We start from the raw sequence: 18,593 nt of genomic DNA, 5'->3' as shown, positions 1-18,593 counted from the left end.
ATTTTGATGGAGAAAGAATAGAAAGAATTACCCAGACGCATGCAGACGAACTGACATTTTATTAGTTTCGCACATCGCAGATGCAGCTAAATCACCCCAGAAAAGATTCCCATCTGAACATCTGAGCTGGACACTGCTCAGCGCAGCTCACTGTCAGCGCGTACGTACGGTGAACAGCGAGCTGAAGATGTGGAGAGGGGCTTGGAGCACGTCGCAGAACCAGAGCGCATGCAGGAAGATTCCTCCGACTGAAGCGAGACTTGTCACTTAGAAAATGTTCCCTGATTATGAAACTTTGGCTGAATAGCGCTTGTTCCTGTCTCCAATGTGGCGACACATCCAGGAGCCGTCTGAGGAGAATCCCAGAATCTCACATCCTCTTCAGCTCAGACAGCGCACATGATTACGCACAAGCGTGACCCGTCAACCCAGTTTCACAGTAAGACCGGGTTGGAACTGTTCAGGTTTACGCAGACAATCTTTACATTTAGAATTGGCATACAGATGTAAAATTAATGCAGTAAAATATAAAGCATTTATTTAAATATCCATTCATTATTTTACAAGCACAGAGAGCCGCATCAGATTGATGGAACAGCCGCATGCGGCTCCAGAGCTGAGGGTTGCCGACCCCCGGCTTTAGCAATCAGGAAACGGCTGGCAGCGAATGAGTTAGTCAGGTCAAGTGATATTATGTGAACTGAAGCTCCAAGAAGACACCGCTGTGTGCTTGTACCTCCTGTGGCAGCTCTAACTTGGTACGGTCATCCTGTCCGTTAGAGTGGAGGCCCATGAGATACGGCACAGGAGCATCCAGGAAATGGAGGAGGGAGGCGGGCAGGATAGGAACATACACATGCTGCCACTGAAAGGGGAACATGAGGGCCGTGATGCTCTCTGCTACCGTCATCAGCCTCTGGTAATCTGTTACACACACACACACACACACACACACACACACACACACACACAATTAAAAAAGGAAAGAATAAAACAGCAAAGCAGCACACCTCCTCTGTACCACACCCTTTACGTAACACAGGAATAAAGATCATATAGATGGGTTGGGTGAGAAAAAGCTGATATTTTTATTAACTGCTGATGTCTCATACATCTGGTTGTTATTCTGAGCAGGCACACTGCAGACACACATCAGCTGCAGTCACATAATTGGCTGTGATCAGATGAACAACATGAGCAGGGCAGCAGGAGTTTTCTGGAGCAAAGACTTCACTGTGACAAATGGACTAACAAGGCCAAACAAAAAGAATTACTCTACTGAAGCCACATCGTCTGTGCTGCTCTCTGTTGAGTAACCTAATGAGTGCAGCTGGATCGATAACTAAACAAAGGCACGGGTCAAGAGATGACTTGAAAATCTAGCTGTACGATTCTTAAACCTTCCTCCTGAAATCAACCTCACGGGGCGCCTGTACCATAGCTCTACGGTCAAACTAAACCAGGCTGAGCTTTGCGGACAACAAATGCTTGGGAGATTTCTGAAATAGAAACCCACAAAGCCTTCTTTTTACTTCCAGAAGGCCAAAAAAATATCTGTAGTAAAATTCCTGTGTGAAAATAAGTGAGCATGATATTATTGAACCTGTAATATTTACTGCAACAAATTCTGACTCATCTTTAATCACAAGCAGTTGTAGACAGCCCCGCCAGAGAATGAGCATGTTTAGGAGGGGTGTTGTGCGTTTATAATTTAGGAATCCTTGCCCTGTAAAGCTCCTCAAATTCAGAAGAAGTTAAAGATCAACTTCTCTGTATGTTTCCACTACTTTGTGTCTAACATCAACCTGCCGGAGGGTCTGCAGATGGAAATTAGCCCAAGGCTATAATCTGGCATATTTACATTTATTGAAATGTTCATTAATATGTATTGCCCCTCTTCCTAAAAATAAATAAATACATTTTAATACATTAGCAGTGGTCTCTAGTAGGAATGAATTCCCTATAAGTCGTACTCTGGGGGGGAAAAAAGCTCTGGGAGCCCTGCTTCAGGAACTACAACAGGGTATCTGCAGGTTTATGGGAGCCAAATTTAAGACTTTTTAAGACCGTTTTTAAGGCCACTTTGACCAAATTTAAGCTATTTTTAAAATTAAGTTTAAGCTATAATTTCTAGCTATTGCCTGGAACCCGTGTTAACCACGTCGCGAACGTGGGATTAGCCATCCAGTTACCATTAAACTAACACATTCTCACACCCAAGGCGTCAAAATATGACGCGTGTGACCAAGCCTCAATATATGACAATTCGGGACGCCCCAGCGCGTCAGGAGACGACGATCAGGGACACGCTGGGACACGTGCCTCCGCTGGCGTCACTGTTTGACGCACGTTTGTCACACGGACATTATTCGACCATTTAACCTTCTCCTCACCCCAATCCTAACCTTAAGGTCCATAAACTGTGACCTTAAGGTTAGGATTGGGGTGAGGGAAAGGTTAAGTAGTTCACAAGTAGTTCTAATGTCACCAGCGTCGGATACCGACGCTCTGGGACGCTGCGTCACCAGTTTGTCCATGATCGTCGTCTCCTGACGCGCTGGGGCGTCCCGAATCGTCATATATTGAGGCTTGGTCACGCGCGTCATATTTTGACGCCTTGGGTGTGAGAATGTGTTGATTAAACTTCCACTTCCCCATGGCGCAAGTTCCCACTAGCTTAACCAGCTAATGTGCTCATCTAAAAATAGCACCCTTTCACAACCAACTGAATGTGTACGGTTTCGCTTACGCCAACATCATACACAAAAAATGCGAGAGGGTGCTCGCTGCAGAACTACAAAGGCGGAGCTGCACCATAAGGTGGAGCTGCACCAGAGTCAGCCCCGCCCATTCACGCAAACTCAGCCTAGCCCACTGACTTCCGTTTTTGTTTTTCAACTTTATCGCAAACTAACCTGACTCTCATGAATTACGGCTGTTACTAGTTTACAGTCGTTAATGCTATGTTCTGTGCTCCAATTAAACAAGATAAATATAACTTGCTACATGACAAAGTCTGAATATATCCCGAAATGAAAAGGTTTCTTTTAGCGAATATCTGCCCACAGCCGCTCCAACAAAAGTCCTGTACAACAACATTTAACATTATTATGTGAGTTCTGGTAGTCCAGTGGCAAGATTGTTTGACTTAAGTTTTGCTTTCCCCTCAGCTGATGCTGGTTCGGTTCTCGGTGGGGTCGGCAACAATCTATTTTGCCAGCTGAAACATTTAATTTGTTCATATTTTAGTTGTAATGTTCATTTTCAGCAAAATATTTATGTCTCTACAAGTTCTTTGAATTTGGTCGTTCCTAAACAGCATTTTAGTTGAAACTCTGCTCACAAATAGACTCACACTGGCTAAATAAACGAATGAATAAATAAAAAAACACATTAGTCATTATATGTTAAACGGCATACCAATAAATTGTTGTAAACATAGTACTGGCAAGTGTAGCTAGAAATGAGGAAAAGGGGTTAGAGAATATTTACACTACTGGGAGGCGAACCTGCGCAAAACTGCATGTCAACCAGACACTATAACCACTACACCACCACATCTTATAATACTTGTGTGGCGTTGCATGTTATTCTCCCATCCAGTGTGTCTTTGTAGACGGGATGTATGATTTTTCTGGCGGTGTCTCAGTAGAAGTCATTTCAGAAATAATTTGTCAGAAAATTCACAGAATATCCAGATTTGAGAACCAAGACCAGACCCGCTTCGGGGGAGGAGACCAAATTGAAGCTGAGATGGGAAGAAACTGCATGAATGAGGCCAAAAATGGCTTTGGCGTGTTTCGTATGAGGAAATGACAATATAACATGATTAAAAGTTCCAAAAGTTAGATTTTTAATTATATGGAACCTTTACAAAAACTGTTCAATTCACTTCTCAACTCCGTCCCCAATCCTGCATTTTTTAGCTATAACACCCTCTTTGGTTCCAGAATGCTATAAAGTCTGACAACTGGAAGGAATTGGACTGACTCTGATAGAATGGGCGGGGCTGATTCTGGAATGGGTGGGGCTGACTCTGGTGCAGCTCCACCTTCTGGTGCAGCTCCGCCTTTGTGGTTCTGCAGCGAGCACCACTTGAAAAATGCTGACCACCAACTAGAAAATCACAAGAATTTTATAGAAATAATCTAGTTTATTGTGTCTTTGGTAATTTAAGACCTTTGGAAACTGTATTTAAGGATTATTTGTCATTTTTAAGGATTTTTAGGGCTTTAAATTTGGAAAAGCAAATTTAAGACTTTTTAATGATACCCTGTACAAGTGAGCCAGATTAGAGTTGAGCTAAACACGGTAGGATCTGGAATCTTATTTCCTGATATTTGGACATCTCGCTTCTGATTGGCTAAAAGCAACGTGACTCTACCACCGACTCTAATTTGCAACACTGACGTTTTATCTCCACAAATAACACAAGCCTGAAGGAGTTCTGCTGTGTGGTGGCATTGCTAATGCTACCAGTTAGCTTCTACTAGTTGAGACATTCTCTGCGGTTTCCTGGACGGTAAACCAACAACAGCCTTTCCTGTTGTGAGCCAAGATGGGTGAGTCCATGAATGTTAAGTGACAGTGTGAAGTAGATCTGTCAGGCTTTTGAAATCCTAGTTTCACCGTCTATTTTCTATCAGATGCTAACGCAGGAGATAGGTGTAGGAGACTATTTTCATGTTCAGCCTGCATGAAAAACTCAAGAGATCGATTGTAGTCAGAAACAATTATTTTAGTGAAGTACATCTAAAGCAGTAACCGTTTACAAATGGTGTTTAGAATTTGTAGTAGAGCTGCATGATGTTGCATTTCGGCATTAACATTCAAAAGTCACGTGGATTTTGCTGTCATGTCGGACTCAGTGGGGAGAAGCAATTCTCTACCAGACCTATTCTGGTGGCTCTTCCTCCTAATTTCTTCACTGCTCTCAATACTGGCGATGTTGACAAATTTAAAGGTAGTGGCATCAAACCAGAAATGATCTTGGGCAGACCAATCACAGACATGCGCTCTTCATTGCATTTGGCAGATAAAAATTTGGGCTCTACTCCATCCATCCTTGCATGTCTGTCGGAGAGCCCTCGCGGATGTTTACCTTTGCTGGTGAAGGTTCTCGTCATCCAGGTCATGGTAATCCAAATGGTTGCCTTCATTTGAACCCTTTGGATGTTTACCTGTACTTTTTAATATTGCAATATATACTGCAGGGTAAGAAGAACCACAGTGTACATGTTTCCATTATCGTACAGCTCTAATTTGTAGACAACATAGATTGTAACATGTTTCAGATGGACTGAGTAGACCATGAGTTTTCGTCTCTTTAAAGACAACACCCTTAGAAAGGCGTATCTGGTCTGAGCCCTTTGCAGGATCCAGACACTGAGGTGTGCTGACAGCTGACCTGCTGGTCAACATGAAACATCTTTATCGCGAGTCCACATAGCAACACTCCCAAGTTCAGGGGTTCACACCTCAGCCAATTGGTACACGTGCAAAAATGTGCCCCGTCCTCTTCATCTGCATTCCTGCTTAAGGCTGTTCACACCTACTGTGCATTCAGCAGCAGCTCTGCTTCTCCTCTTATGGTGCAGAAATAAACATGATGGCTTCATTTGGTTATGTTCCATGAGAGGAGGACTCTTGTCCCCTACTTGCCATGCTTCCTTTCCCAGGATGGGAACAAGCACACCAGCATCATCCATCCTCAGTTACAGGCCATCAGATCAAACAACCTGAAAAGCTGCAAGCCCAGAATATTTTTAAATAACCTAGCTGGTGGTAGTTTAGACATGACGATCTATCCCACCAAGAGATGGAGGAGCAAAGGTTCACTGGGCTCAGTGGGCTGTGGCTCTGGAGGTAAATCCAGGAACAGGAAGGTTGCTGGTTTCATCCCCGCACACATCTACTCATCCTGCTGTTGTGCCCATGGACACTTCACCTGCCTTGGTGCTTCACCTCCGTGTAAAAGAATTTACCAATTTCCATGTCTCTTCACAACCGCTCTTTATCAGACGAATGTTCTACTGGTGCACATCAGTACACGACTACATTCCCATATTAACCAGCACCACTTGGACAGAACAGTCTCCACTGCTCCTGTTCCTACACTGCTGAAGTTTAACATCACCGTACATCATTCTGAGGTTTCTCGTTTAGATTCAGATTATTTTTCGCTTCTGCCAGTAATTTTTTTATGTCTGCTGCTGTGAGATCAATTAAATCTACCTCTCTGTACCTGTGTATGTCTCTGCCTCCACATTTGTAGTCCGCTGTGGTTCGGTGAGGCTGGTGGTTCGATACAAGCCTCCCCACATGTCGAGGCGTCCTTGGCAGGACACTGAATGATTTAGTTTCTTTTTCTTAAAAAACAAACAAACAGACTTATAATTGCCCAAATAGCAATTTAGAGACGGCCACAGCTTTGTGTTATTAACTTTGATTTGCATCATCATGATTCAAGTAAGCAGGTTTTCCCTTCATGCTCGTCTCTCTTAATCTGTCCGGTCACTTTTCCACGAATCACATGAAGGCAGAAAATGCCTTTGATGGCCGTGCTAGCTCATCCCAACAGCTGAGATGAGATGGGTTTCCCAGAAAAGCAGCAGACGTCATTTTAATATTGCGCTTTTGTCTTCATGAAAAATAAAACGAGACTGGGTCCTTTTCCTTTCTTTGATCAGAATGAAGAGCTTCTGTTCTATTTTTGAGCACACAGTGTTCCCACTTGTGTGTGCTTGTAGAGGACGCCTCTAGCTTACATCTTTACTCAAACGCGTAGCGAATTTTCTTCTCAGTGGAAGATCGCCAGAGCTCAGTTCCACACAACAGCATGCTTCACATGCTTTGCAGCGATGAGCCTCACAGGGAGGAAAAGAGGTATGATGTCACTGCCGACCAATAATAATCACCCTGCATCACCGCTATCCTCCCAGTCTTCGGGTTGCCTAGCAACACGACAGCTTTCCCCCTCAAGAGCTTTCCCTCCCGGCCCCTGCCGTTTTGTAAACCATTTGCTTTCTCTTGCTACCGTAATGGATCCACACACCACAGCCGACCCAACATCCTAAAACGAGCCACCTGCTTCTCTACGGTCTTTTTGAGAAACAAAACATCTGCTTATCAAAGCGTTTCTATGGCTCAGATGAATCTCCAGTAATGCATGCATGCAGACAGTGACGGATCTCCCCGGGACTAAGAGGAATAATGATCTATTTTCATCAAAGCAAATTAAATTAGCCAATAATCAGGTGCTTAGTTTGTATACATGTTAAAGCACTTGGGATTTAAATCAGTGATTAATGATGAAAGCAGTTGTTTTCCCTGCTGACAATGACATAAGTCAGTGGGTTTTGAATGATGGTCTGATAAATCACTACAAAATTTCAGTAAAGCACATAAATACAAATTTATGTTAAATATACCTGCTTGGGAAAATTTGCTTAATTATCTGAAAAAAGAAAAGAAAAGCAACTAGTTCAGCAGCCTTGGGAACCTCAAGTTCTCACTCAGGTATAGAAGAGACCGTGAATGACCACTTGAGTTCATACAACCATTAAAGTAGTAAATGTAACCACAGCTACTTGTTTTTAGAGTTTTTGAAGTGTGAGCCAGTTGTGTACATACTTGACGAGGATGCTGAAGGTTGCATTAAAACCTCTGAGCGTAGCGGTAGAAGACGGTGACTTACGTTGTGAGTAGAGCAGGATCTGCATCTCAAGCAGGGCACACGTGAACAGCTGAAGAACGTTCTCCACCCCAAGCAGATGAAACACTTCACCCATGGCAAAGTCAAAGAGCGGTAGCTCAGAAGTGCTTGGCCTCTGGCACACGATGGGCCCGTGCACGCCTGAGAACTTGAGCGAGCGCCCGGAGGGAGGCTGAGGCACCTCATACAGGAGGTTGTAGACGTAGCTCTCCAACGGGAGAGGTGGAGGCTGAGGAGACGTGACAGCCTGGTGAAGCTGCTCTAGCACCTTCCTGCAGGCCTGAGCGAAAGCCATGGGTGTGATGAGGCAGATGCACTTGGACACATACAGTGTGTCGCGACTGATGTCATACGAATTGAAGCGCTGCAGACGGGAGATGGCGGGAGCAGCGTGGAGCACGGGTCGCGGCTGGGAGAGCCGCTGGTCCTCGGGTCCTTGCGGGGAAGTTGGGGTGTGCAAGATGTCGTACTGCTCGGCGTTGTGCATGTGATAAAGAGTCTGCATAGCGCTGCAGATCTGCTTACTGGTCACCTCCTCAAAGAAGGTGAGGGCAAAGCCGTATGTCCGAGAGCCATCCTCTCTGGTGATGATGAAGGAGTGGAAATGCGGCTCTCTGGAGTCCACCTGCGTCCTGAACGACAGGCCCTTTGGCATACAGAGCTGTGGAGATAAGCAGAGATGAAATCACAACCTTCAGAAAGGAAAGAACAGCAGTGCTGTGTGCACACAAAGAAAGAAATAACCCAAAGAACACCAATCTCAAACCCATCCCAGTTCATTTACAAAAATCCTACCATTCCAACTGCATCCTGGTCAAACGGATTCCCCTCCACATTGTCCGGATAATGTGCTAGGACTTTGGATTTAAAGGTTCTTCGCAGAGGACTCTGCTCAAAATTCTCACCTTGAATTAAAACAAACAAAAGTGCAAAAACAGAAAAAAGGAGAGACACAAGTTCAAGTTTCGCTGTGCAGACACGAGAACAGCAACAGTTTGAGTAGAAGCAGGCTTTAAGGTGCCAGGCGCATCACAAAGGGAGAGAGAAGATCAGCACGTTTGTCTTCAGAGGAAGTTTGTATTGCGTCATATAAAGCTGCCATTTGCATCCTGTTCCAAAAAGAAAGCAACTTGACAATAATCAAAGCTGAAATGAACCTAACTTTATGGATCTCAATGCTTCTCGACAGCTTTAATGGCAGTACAGAGGGATGCAGACATTAATCAGTCGTAGAAGCACAAAATGAGTTGATTTCAACCCAAAGTAAAGCAGAAGTGATGCACACACCAAGGCAGTACTGAATAATGTTATTCAGAGTGTAGGGGGGAGAGTAAACATTGACCAAGCAATGCCGGTGCAGGCAACACTGGGTTTGTGTGTGAGATACAGAAGCGATTGTCAAACATCAGCTCCTTGTTGAGCTGCTACTGAGGGAGGGGAGGTGACAGTGGGGGAGAAACAAAAAACTGGGAGGAGAGAAATCGAGAAAACTTTAAAAAAAAAAAGTGTACAAAGCAAGAAAGGCAAATCGCCATCTGTGCAGGAAATTACAGTAAAATACTCTGATTCTGAAAAAGAAAAAGGGAGGGTTGCTGAGGGGGAAAATAAAACCCACAAGGTGCATCCGGTTTAAGGTAGAAGGGTTGAAGCTAAGCTCAGGTTAGGAGGGGAAAGCAGTGTGTGTGGTGGGACTGTTACCTTCGTTTGCACTCGCCAATTTTCCTCTGGCCCCATCTCTGAATTTAGTAGCCTCTATATACTGGCATAAAGCTACACGACAGATGAAACAAAAAAATAATTAAAAGTCTGGTTCTCGATGGGTAGCGCATCACTTCTCAGTTTGAGCAAATTCACCCTCATCAGCCGTGCGTTGAAAGCTTTGCTCTGACACACGGGACATTATCTGTGCGTGTCAGATGGGTATGCTAACGCAAGCCAGATGGTGGGGTTATAAGACAAGAATAGAGATTTTTCTTTAATGTAGCGGGGTCATCTCCTCTAAGGACAGGTAAAAACACACCTCAACAACATGAATGAAGGTTATTAACTCAGACACAAAAGAAAAGAACTGGCTGTGAATAGAATCAACATTCTTAGAGCTAAACGCTAAAACAGGATTCGCCAACGTTGTTTAATAAACCATGATGCCAACAGCTGCTTAGATTCATGCAGGGACTACGATGCTCACTGAATTTTAAACAATTCCTAACAGAAAACATTTTCCCGGACCTTTTTTTTTTTTTACTAGAGGCAGTGAGAACTTAAAAAAGATGTCACTAGGGAGGAGCGAATATAGTGACTTGGTTTACAAGATTCTGAATGCTGGGGAGAAAATAAAAAACAGTTATAAAGTGTCAAAGGAGTTAGAAAACACATTTAACTTCAACATTTTCATACTTTAGAAAACATACCGGTAAGTAAGAAAGCGGAGTGATATGTGGCTCTCATCGGCGGGGAGCCATGAGTTAACAGTGAACGACCGCTGTTACATTTCAGCCCTGCAGCCACGGCTGCTTATCTAACATTTTACATAAAGAAGACTCTTTGTGCTCTTTGCAGCCAGGCAATGCTTTTCACTGTTCCCTTCATGCATGACGTTCACCAAACATCTATGAAACAGAAATACACAAGAACACACATGCAGCATCTCAAAGCCAAACGTGAACAAAGTGAAATTTCTTCTCGCTGAACCACATTAAGCATCAGCTCTTCTCAGACTAACAACACCAATGAGAAACACGGACTTGGCTTAAAAAAATTTTTTTTCTTGGAAACGTTTTCTGTTTAAGACAATATTTGTCACATTTGCATAGGGATGGGTACCGAATTCGTTACTTTTTAAGGTACCGACCGAATTCCACAGTACCGACCGAGCACCGATTCACTTCATTTCAAACGGTGCCTCGTTTCGGTACCCGTCCTTCATAACGAGAACTTGGCTGGACAGCTGCGCATGCGCAAGAGCGTTATGTCATCGGTCGCTGCGAGCGAGTTGTAAACAGAGCAGTATGATAGAAAGAATGCACGCTAACGCTTGGGTCCACTTCACTAAATGTGATGGGTAACTGGGTGATGATGAAACCAGCGACAACGATCTAAGTGAGACATCCTCATCTTAACCTGCTCCGGTAGGTAAATAAAATGTTTAAGATAACGTTAGCTTGATTTGTTAGCTTCCGTTTCACTAATGGTGCGTTCGCTTCCTCCTCGGAACTCTGAAATTCCGACTAGAAGGACATGAACGCGCTCTAAAGTTTGGCTTCACTTTACTAAATGCGACGGGTGATTGGGTGAAGATGAAACCAGTGACGATCTAAGTGTTAGGCATCATCGTTTAAATCTGCTCCAGCAGCTAAATAAACTGTTTAAGATAACGTAGCTCGATATGTTAGCTTCCTATGCCACCATTGTCATTATCTAATGGTGCGTTCACTTTCTCCTCGGAAATTCTAACTTCCCAGTAGGAAAAATCTAATGAAAAAGGACGGTAAAAGGAATGAAGATACACAGTAAATTTAGTTCACAGTAAAGATGTTTGCTTCAGTTTAATTATCAGCTTATAAAACTATAAGGACGATGTTAAAATACAATCAGTTGTATGTCATTTATCGTGATATTTATCAAATATGGTTATATATTGAGAAAAATATATATTTAATTATAAAAGAGAATTAAAAATATTAAACACTCAAAAGTATCGAAAATTGGTACTGTTAAGTACCGGTATCGATTCGTAGGTACCGGGAATTAGTACCGAATCGATTCAAATGTCAAAGGTACCCATCCCTACATTTGCATAGATGAAGTGTTGTAAAGCGCCTTGGGGGGTGGGGGGGTTCCAGGACTCTAGAAGGCACTATATCAAATACAGGCCAAAAATGTGTTTTTAATCAGGAAAGAGCTAAAACATCCAACCTCAAACATACCATTCTATGGTGGCATGGTCCTAGCATGCCCCCAATGCAGAAAACGTAGACGGAATTGTGTAATTTAACAGAGAAAAAACACGGAATCTCACACAGCTGCAGCGTGTTCAGAGAACTTTATTGAGCTCTGGTCATAAACACCATTCACAATTCTCTCTGCCGCTCATCTCTTTGACATCATCCTTCTGTGCCTTATGAAGTTAAGACTTTAAAACTGCATGTAAGCGGCTCAGTCAAGCTGATACTGGTAATTTACGGAAGTGACAAAACCGCAGAAGTATTTTTTGATATCATCCGTAGACATGGATATGTAGATGCACCACTGGGCGTTAAACAGCGTGGCCGCCATATTGGGTGAGTTCTTCCCTTTCCAAACTCAAATGGAGTCAACAGCACAGTGGGCAACAATGCCCGTTGTTTGTGCAGCCTACGGTTACAACAACCGGTGCACTGTTGAAAACAGATCACATGGGATTACTATTGACTTTTCTAGCCTGATTAACGGGATTTTATATTTTATTTTTTTATTTTATTGTATCTATATTTTAACCATCATACGTTACCAAGTCTGATTTTGTGAAAAAGCTTAATAAATGTCTTTTTTTAGTTTGGTAAACACATTCCTCAGTAGAAATAAATGTACTGGGGGCAAATGGAGACCCATCCAAGGTGGCAGCCTGCCACTCTGGCAGCTCCAATTGGGCATTGCCAGTCCACGTTGCCTCCATGTATTTGATGCCTGTGATATCATCGCCACAAAGTAAAATGTGTAACACCATCAAATCGTACAGTACGTATTAAATAAGCTGTGCTCCGGCATTGTTGTTGTCCATTCCTTCAGCCACTGTGAATATCCTGTTTTACTTTGTCTACTACACTCCCACTAGCTTTACTATTTGTGTTTCCATTAGCTAACTGGAAGGATGTCAACACGAAAGGACGCATGTCGCCACCTCCTGTACCGGAGTTGAACAAACTTCATTTGAGAGTTTGATTACCATTTTGGTAATCCAATAAAAGGTTGAGATGAGCAACTAACTGTCTCACATCTGACTCTTGAGTACAGTTAAAAACATCCAGGCAAGGGACTTAACATCTTATTAAGGATTAAGCGGTTTAATCGGTTTGTTGCTTTCACATCCAAACTGCCCACGGGGTAAAATCTAAGCCACACAAACCAGACATCAGAAACCAAAAACAAGTCAAACAATGAGATTATTATACGTAGAGACAGAAGAAACAATATTATCCCTTTAATCTTTCATTCTTCTGTAATGACTGAAGAACTGGTGATGAATCACCAAACCTACAGGCACATAGCTAATCTGATTTAGATGAAAGGGGGTGCAAACTGTTGGTGTTCAACTGCTTCAACATGTAGGTCAGAATCCAAGCCAAAGTGGAAACAGACAGACTAAGATGACATTTGTGAAACCCTAGTGTCTTGGGAATACAACAAACATTTGAAAGTATCTGAAAGTGGAGCTAACTTGTTTTATTTGAACTCAAGTGAAATCTAAATGCTGTCTTTATACTTGGGTTTCCATATTCTTACTAAACAATGGAATTTACTATCCCACTGTGGTTTCCATCATCTGTGTCACCAAAAAAGGCTTGGCAATGTGTCTCCTCCGGAAAACCCTAAAAAATGCATTTCTTTTAATAAAACTACACATTATTTCCTTACAATACTTCTTCACTACACACATCGGTGAGTATTCTGCTGATTACTGTGGGGTTTGATTTTCTGCCCAAGAACATATTGACTACCCTGGTAAGCCACGTGGATATACTGTCTGGCCATGGTCCACTGATGGCTCTCAGTCGTGGGGCGTGATCTACAGTTGTCTTTCAAACTGTCTCTGCATGCTATTTGATAACAAACAATGTGACTTACTCACAGCCACGAATGTTGGTCAATGAGGGAGTCCACCATACTCAGTCAAGGAAGATACTAATACATCCTTTTTCTAAATACACATAAGAACCTCTATCTACTCTTGACTCAAAGAAAAGCCCAAGTCAAAATAGTCTCGATTTGATGTCAAAGCTGTTCTAAAGAAGCAGTCGCCATCTTTGTTCTTTCGGTAGCATCCCGCCAACCAACAAAGTGCTGTGATTGGCCTACAAAACCAGAGTAGAGCACTGTGATTGGCCCACAAAACCAGAGTAGAGCACTGTGATTGGACCACTATGGAGCAGTGGCCACTTTAGTTTTGCTAAGTCGCAGTAACATCACTCCCACCTGGCTGATAAAGTGCTGTAACTGGCCCACCAAACCAATAGAGTGAGGTGATTGGACCGTTACAGATGTCAGTCATTGGGGCAGTCTGGGGGCATCAGGGAAGAACTACATAGAAACATTTAAAAAAAAAACTTTTTTTTGTGATTGGCCAACCACAATACTGGCTGGGGCTGTGAGGTTTCAATGAAGCATTGCTTGATCATCAAATTTGCTTTGGCAAATGACGGTCTAGATTCCCTGTGTCCCTCACACTAGGCTACATGTTGACACTTTAACAGGACTGCTTGGCCTTTACTGAGCTTCCAACTGGAAATCAACCAGTCTAAAGCTGAGTCATGGGTGATCTAATGAACTCATAAACTGATACATATCAAACCTGGTGCTTAAGAGCCATCTTTATTCACCAACAGTATACACCAAACGCAAACAAACACCATTTTAGTCTAAAAAACTATATTTTATGTATTTATAATAAATTATAAATTTAAGTAATTTCCTATTCATTATGTTGGTTTTTTGTAAAAGGATTTACAAAGTGCCACATGAACAAACAACAGATGCTTCCTAATGGTATTGATCATGTTTGGACACAAGATCCAGCCTTTGCACTCAAACAGCAAAGTCTGATGATTGTGAATGAAATGTCACAAGGTACTTATCAGTGTCTCACCAGCAGCAACAGGAAGAGAGTACAAAGCACTCCTATCTGGTGGCATGTAAGATAAAAAAAATCACCCCTGAATCAGTCGAGTCCAAAACAGTTTACTTAGGGTGACCCTGGCAGTGCACGGGCCATCGCATGACATTCAAAAAAACCTTAAAGGTGTTTTTCGGGGGGGGGGGGGGGGGGGGGGGTCTAGATTGGTGAAAATAAAAGAAATTTTATTAAAAAAAAGATCATATGAAACGGATAATCTGATTGTACTTAATTAACAACCTCCCTTATTTGTGGATTTTTGGAGTGAGCTTAAGCTGATCACATTTGGTTTGTCATGCCCTCCCCCCAAAAAACAACTACTGTAATGCCATGAAATAGTGGAAGAGTAGCAGTGGGAGTAAAGCATCACTAAACTCAGACTCCTCATCCTTCTAGCCAGGGACCACCCACGGTTCTACTCTCCTCTGGTTCTCAGACACCCCCAGGCCTACTGCACAAGGGCTCACCAGGCTGGGAGGCATTAAAGGGAATGTTACCTTTAATCCTGTAATAGCTACTTCCAAGCTGCAGGCAGAAAAAAATTACATACACTCTGCTAATGCTCCAAAAAACCAAATCAGCAAAAAGATCAAAACAGAAGAGCTGGGATACTGACGGAGCAAAGCAGTTCACTCCCTTCTTAAACTCAACTTTCACACCTCACCATCTAAGAGAATTTCTAGTGTGTTTTCAGTGAAAAGGTGGATTTTTGGTTTCTCACAGTATTGTCAGTTTTGATAAATCATCTGTATGTATCAAATGTCTAGAATACAACAACTCATATTTTAAGGTTTTAAGGTTTGGGGTCCTACAGAAGGTGGAGTTGGTGGGGAGAGGAGGGTTGGGCCTCCCTGCTAGGGCTGCAATCCATGCAACCCTGTTAAGCCTCATTGCAACAAAGCAGGCTATTTTATGGTTCTGCGACAGCTCCAAGAGGGAGAGATGGACACGCATTGATGGAGACGTTTCGCCTTTGGGCTTCTCCGTCACCTGGGGAGTGTTGCAAAGTAGTCCTGTCAGGACAACGAAGGGCGTAGCGCTTTTCTGGGGTATCCTGTTGTATCCCGTCCAACATAGTGCATTTACTATTGTGTTTATATTTTCCCTCATTCTCCCCCTCCACCTCTTCATGCGTTTGCCACCTCTAAACCCACATTTACAGTCATTTCCACCCACAAATAAAACACTTCGATGCTTATATTTGTACTCCTCCAGTCACGACTAAATAAACATTCATATGTTTAGAGTTTTACCGCAAGTATACTTCTTCATTTCACGAATGTTTCGAAAAGTGGGCTCGACTCCATTCGTCCTTGCAAGCCTGTTGGAGAGCCCTTGCAACGACGGATAATGGTGTTGCGTGTCTCCGTACCGACGCAGAAGCATAAACTAGGCTTAACAAGTCAATAGCCTCGGGCCCCGAGTTGGCCAGGGTTCGCCAGAAAAATATTGGTAATTAAATAAATACGACAACAAACTCTAAGCTTGCGCGATGTCCTGTTAAATTCAACGAGGGGGGGGGGTGTATGTGGGGGGGGGGGGGTTACCTTGAACCAGCAAATGCTTTGAAACGGCCCTGACCTGGCTAAACAGATAACGAACTTTTAGCTTGAGGGCACAACTGTGACACTTGCATAAATGTTCCCATAATCACTGTGTCCACTTGTGTAAGCGACTTGCACGTTTTTACTTTCATGTCATGTAATTAACATTTTATGCTTCTGATGCACCTCATTGATTAAAACAGAAGAACAGATGTTAATTGTTTGACTTTTCAAAGAGAATAAGTGGGTTTGAAATTCAAATATGAAGCCTAGTCATCAGCTAATCCCTGATTAAAACCGCAACAAGGACATATCTTATGGCAGTCCACGACAAGGAAAGGCCCATAAGCTTGACTCTCCCATATCCCAGTCAGAAACTACCTCTAAAAGAAGAAACTTAAACGAAAGTCCTATTTAAATAGACATTACTGAAAATCTGAAACAGATGCGTTTCCACATCATTACACAAAGCGAAACAAAACCCAGGTTTCCGCGAAGCTAAATCAACCATGAATCCTGCAATATTTTAATAAAAAAGCCAAATTACCCATAAGATCAGTAAGCAGTTAAACAGGATTTTAGAGAAATGAAAACGTAGGTACATTTTATATATGAATGCATGTGAAACATAAATAAAAGATGTGATCGCCGTCGTCGTCTTCCTCCGCTTATCCGGAGATGATGTGATGTTTTAATATACAATTGGGGTTTGCATCATCTTAAAATATGAAAGTCACAAAGGAAAAGCAGGGTATGAGCAAATATTCAGAATTAGCCCTTTTACTTTTATTTTCTCTCATTTTTTCCTCAGAATTTTTTCAGACCTTTTTTTTCACATTTTTGTGATTTTATATTTCAGAGGATCTAATTACTAATGAAGCCACCTGATATAATCCAAAATCAACCAAATCCAACACAAGGTATCAGCCAAAGGATTTCTGCAATTTGAAAATCCCTTTTTGTTGCCGCACCATTCTTGTGAAATATGTTGGTTTTTTATGTTGGTAAATTCAGGAAATGCAGGAATCACAACATTAGTATACGATACAGGCTGCCAACCAGAATCCAAAACCTTTCAAAAATGCCAAAGTTGGAATTTTTTGGAACCCTAATAGCCAGGTTTAGGAGGAGTATGATAATCCAGCACGAAAAAGAAGCGTCACAAAACAATTTGGTGAAATTCAATACATAATTCATGAAAATTAAAAACTATAAATGCATATTTTTTTATTTACACCATTAATTTCAAAAACAAAAGCCATAATGCCAAATGAAGGGGCTAATCTTAAGGCTGATCCAAAGCTGGCATCAAATATTTTACTAATTTTGACGGATTTACTTTACGACAGCGAATATAAACACATATCCTGTTAAACTACTAACTATTAATAAGACTGAACAAGCTTTTGAGTTGGACCATTTATCCTCATATGTTTGCCGAGCAGGTCTTGGAGAGACAGGTTGCCTGGGAAATTCAAAAGCATAGTTAGCATTTGAATAAGGAGAGCCCGTCTGTGAGTTTGCTCATGCCCCTCAGCTCCTGCTGTTCCTAGTGTTGGCAGAGGCTGCACGCTCATGCATATGCTAATCAAGCTCTCACTGTACTGTCAAATGCTATGCTAAAGGATTTTTTTTAACCAATAATAACACATAATCACTTCCTGTTCAAACCATGATACAAAGGTCTTGAGTTTGACTTACTTCTTTTATAATAATAGTCATAAACAAAAGCTAAATTAAATAAAAAGCTAAAGCAATGATCACACTTTGATTTTTAGGTTGTCAATTCATCCTTTTTAGTGCGCAAGTGATTTTTTTTTAGTTTGTAGCGATTCCGCGGAAAAGCAATAAACAAGGATTCATTCGATTGTTTCCTGCTCTGGATGAAAAACAGACCCATCCTAATGCATGATGGTCCAATTCCAGTGCCTTTATTGTGGAGAAAAGTACTCAGTTCTTTCTGGTAGTGACCATTTGCAGGTGACTTGACGCTGTTCATAGGACTGCTCCCTTTGCCGTGATGGACGGCAGCGAAACCATTTATGCACGTTGAAACTTCTGTGAAGCTAGTAAAAATAAGAGTTTGTAGCCTTATACCACTTTTAATTTGTTGATTTCACAGTTAAATGGTTATAGTTTGCTGCACAGTTGGCTGAACTAAACAACGAGGGTCTAAACTCAACTTGCCTTTTTTTAAAGACAAGGCAGTTTTATTTGTATAGCACATTTCATATACAGAGGCAATTCAATGTGCAATAACTTTGATGAACACAGAAGAAGGCAATGGACAGCAGCAATCAATCAAATGGACCAGCAGTCGTCAAACTATTTTCAAATTTGCAGCAAACACATTTTATCAGGTAAAATTAACGTCCATATATTTAATGAGGAAGACAGGCAGTGCATTTACATGTGCATCTAAGTTGATCTAGATCTAAGTAATTAACTGGGAGCCTTTATCTTGGTT

The 18,593-nt window shown here is 42.1% G+C and overlaps 1 protein-coding gene across 4 annotated transcripts in view; it reads right to left on the bottom strand.

Moving 5' to 3' along the window:
• Positions 1-18,593, bottom strand: part of dennd5a (DENN/MADD domain containing 5A) — a 45,056-nt gene that overhangs the window by 16,664 nt on the left and 9,799 nt on the right. For 3 of the 4 annotated variants that reach the window (XM_070555017.1, XM_054732058.2, XM_054732056.2), the window contains exons 2-5: positions 9,413-9,484; positions 8,510-8,619; positions 7,697-8,375; positions 737-924 (exon numbers count right to left, since the gene is read on the bottom strand). In XM_070555017.1, the coding sequence (XP_070411118.1) occupies positions 737-924; positions 7,697-8,375; positions 8,510-8,619; positions 9,413-9,484 (1,049 nt within the window). The remainder of the gene's footprint in view (positions 1-736; positions 925-7,696; positions 8,376-8,509; positions 8,620-9,412; positions 9,485-18,593) is intronic. The other variant, XM_054732057.2, reaches the window with a different exon arrangement.

Source organism: Nothobranchius furzeri, chromosome 9 (assembly GCF_043380555.1).
Source record: "Nothobranchius furzeri strain GRZ-AD chromosome 9, NfurGRZ-RIMD1, whole genome shotgun sequence".
NCBI lineage: Eukaryota > Metazoa > Chordata > Actinopteri > Cyprinodontiformes > Nothobranchiidae > Nothobranchius > Nothobranchius furzeri.
The sequence above is the reverse complement of the archived record's forward strand: the minus strand, read 5'-3'. Positions and strand labels throughout refer to the sequence as shown.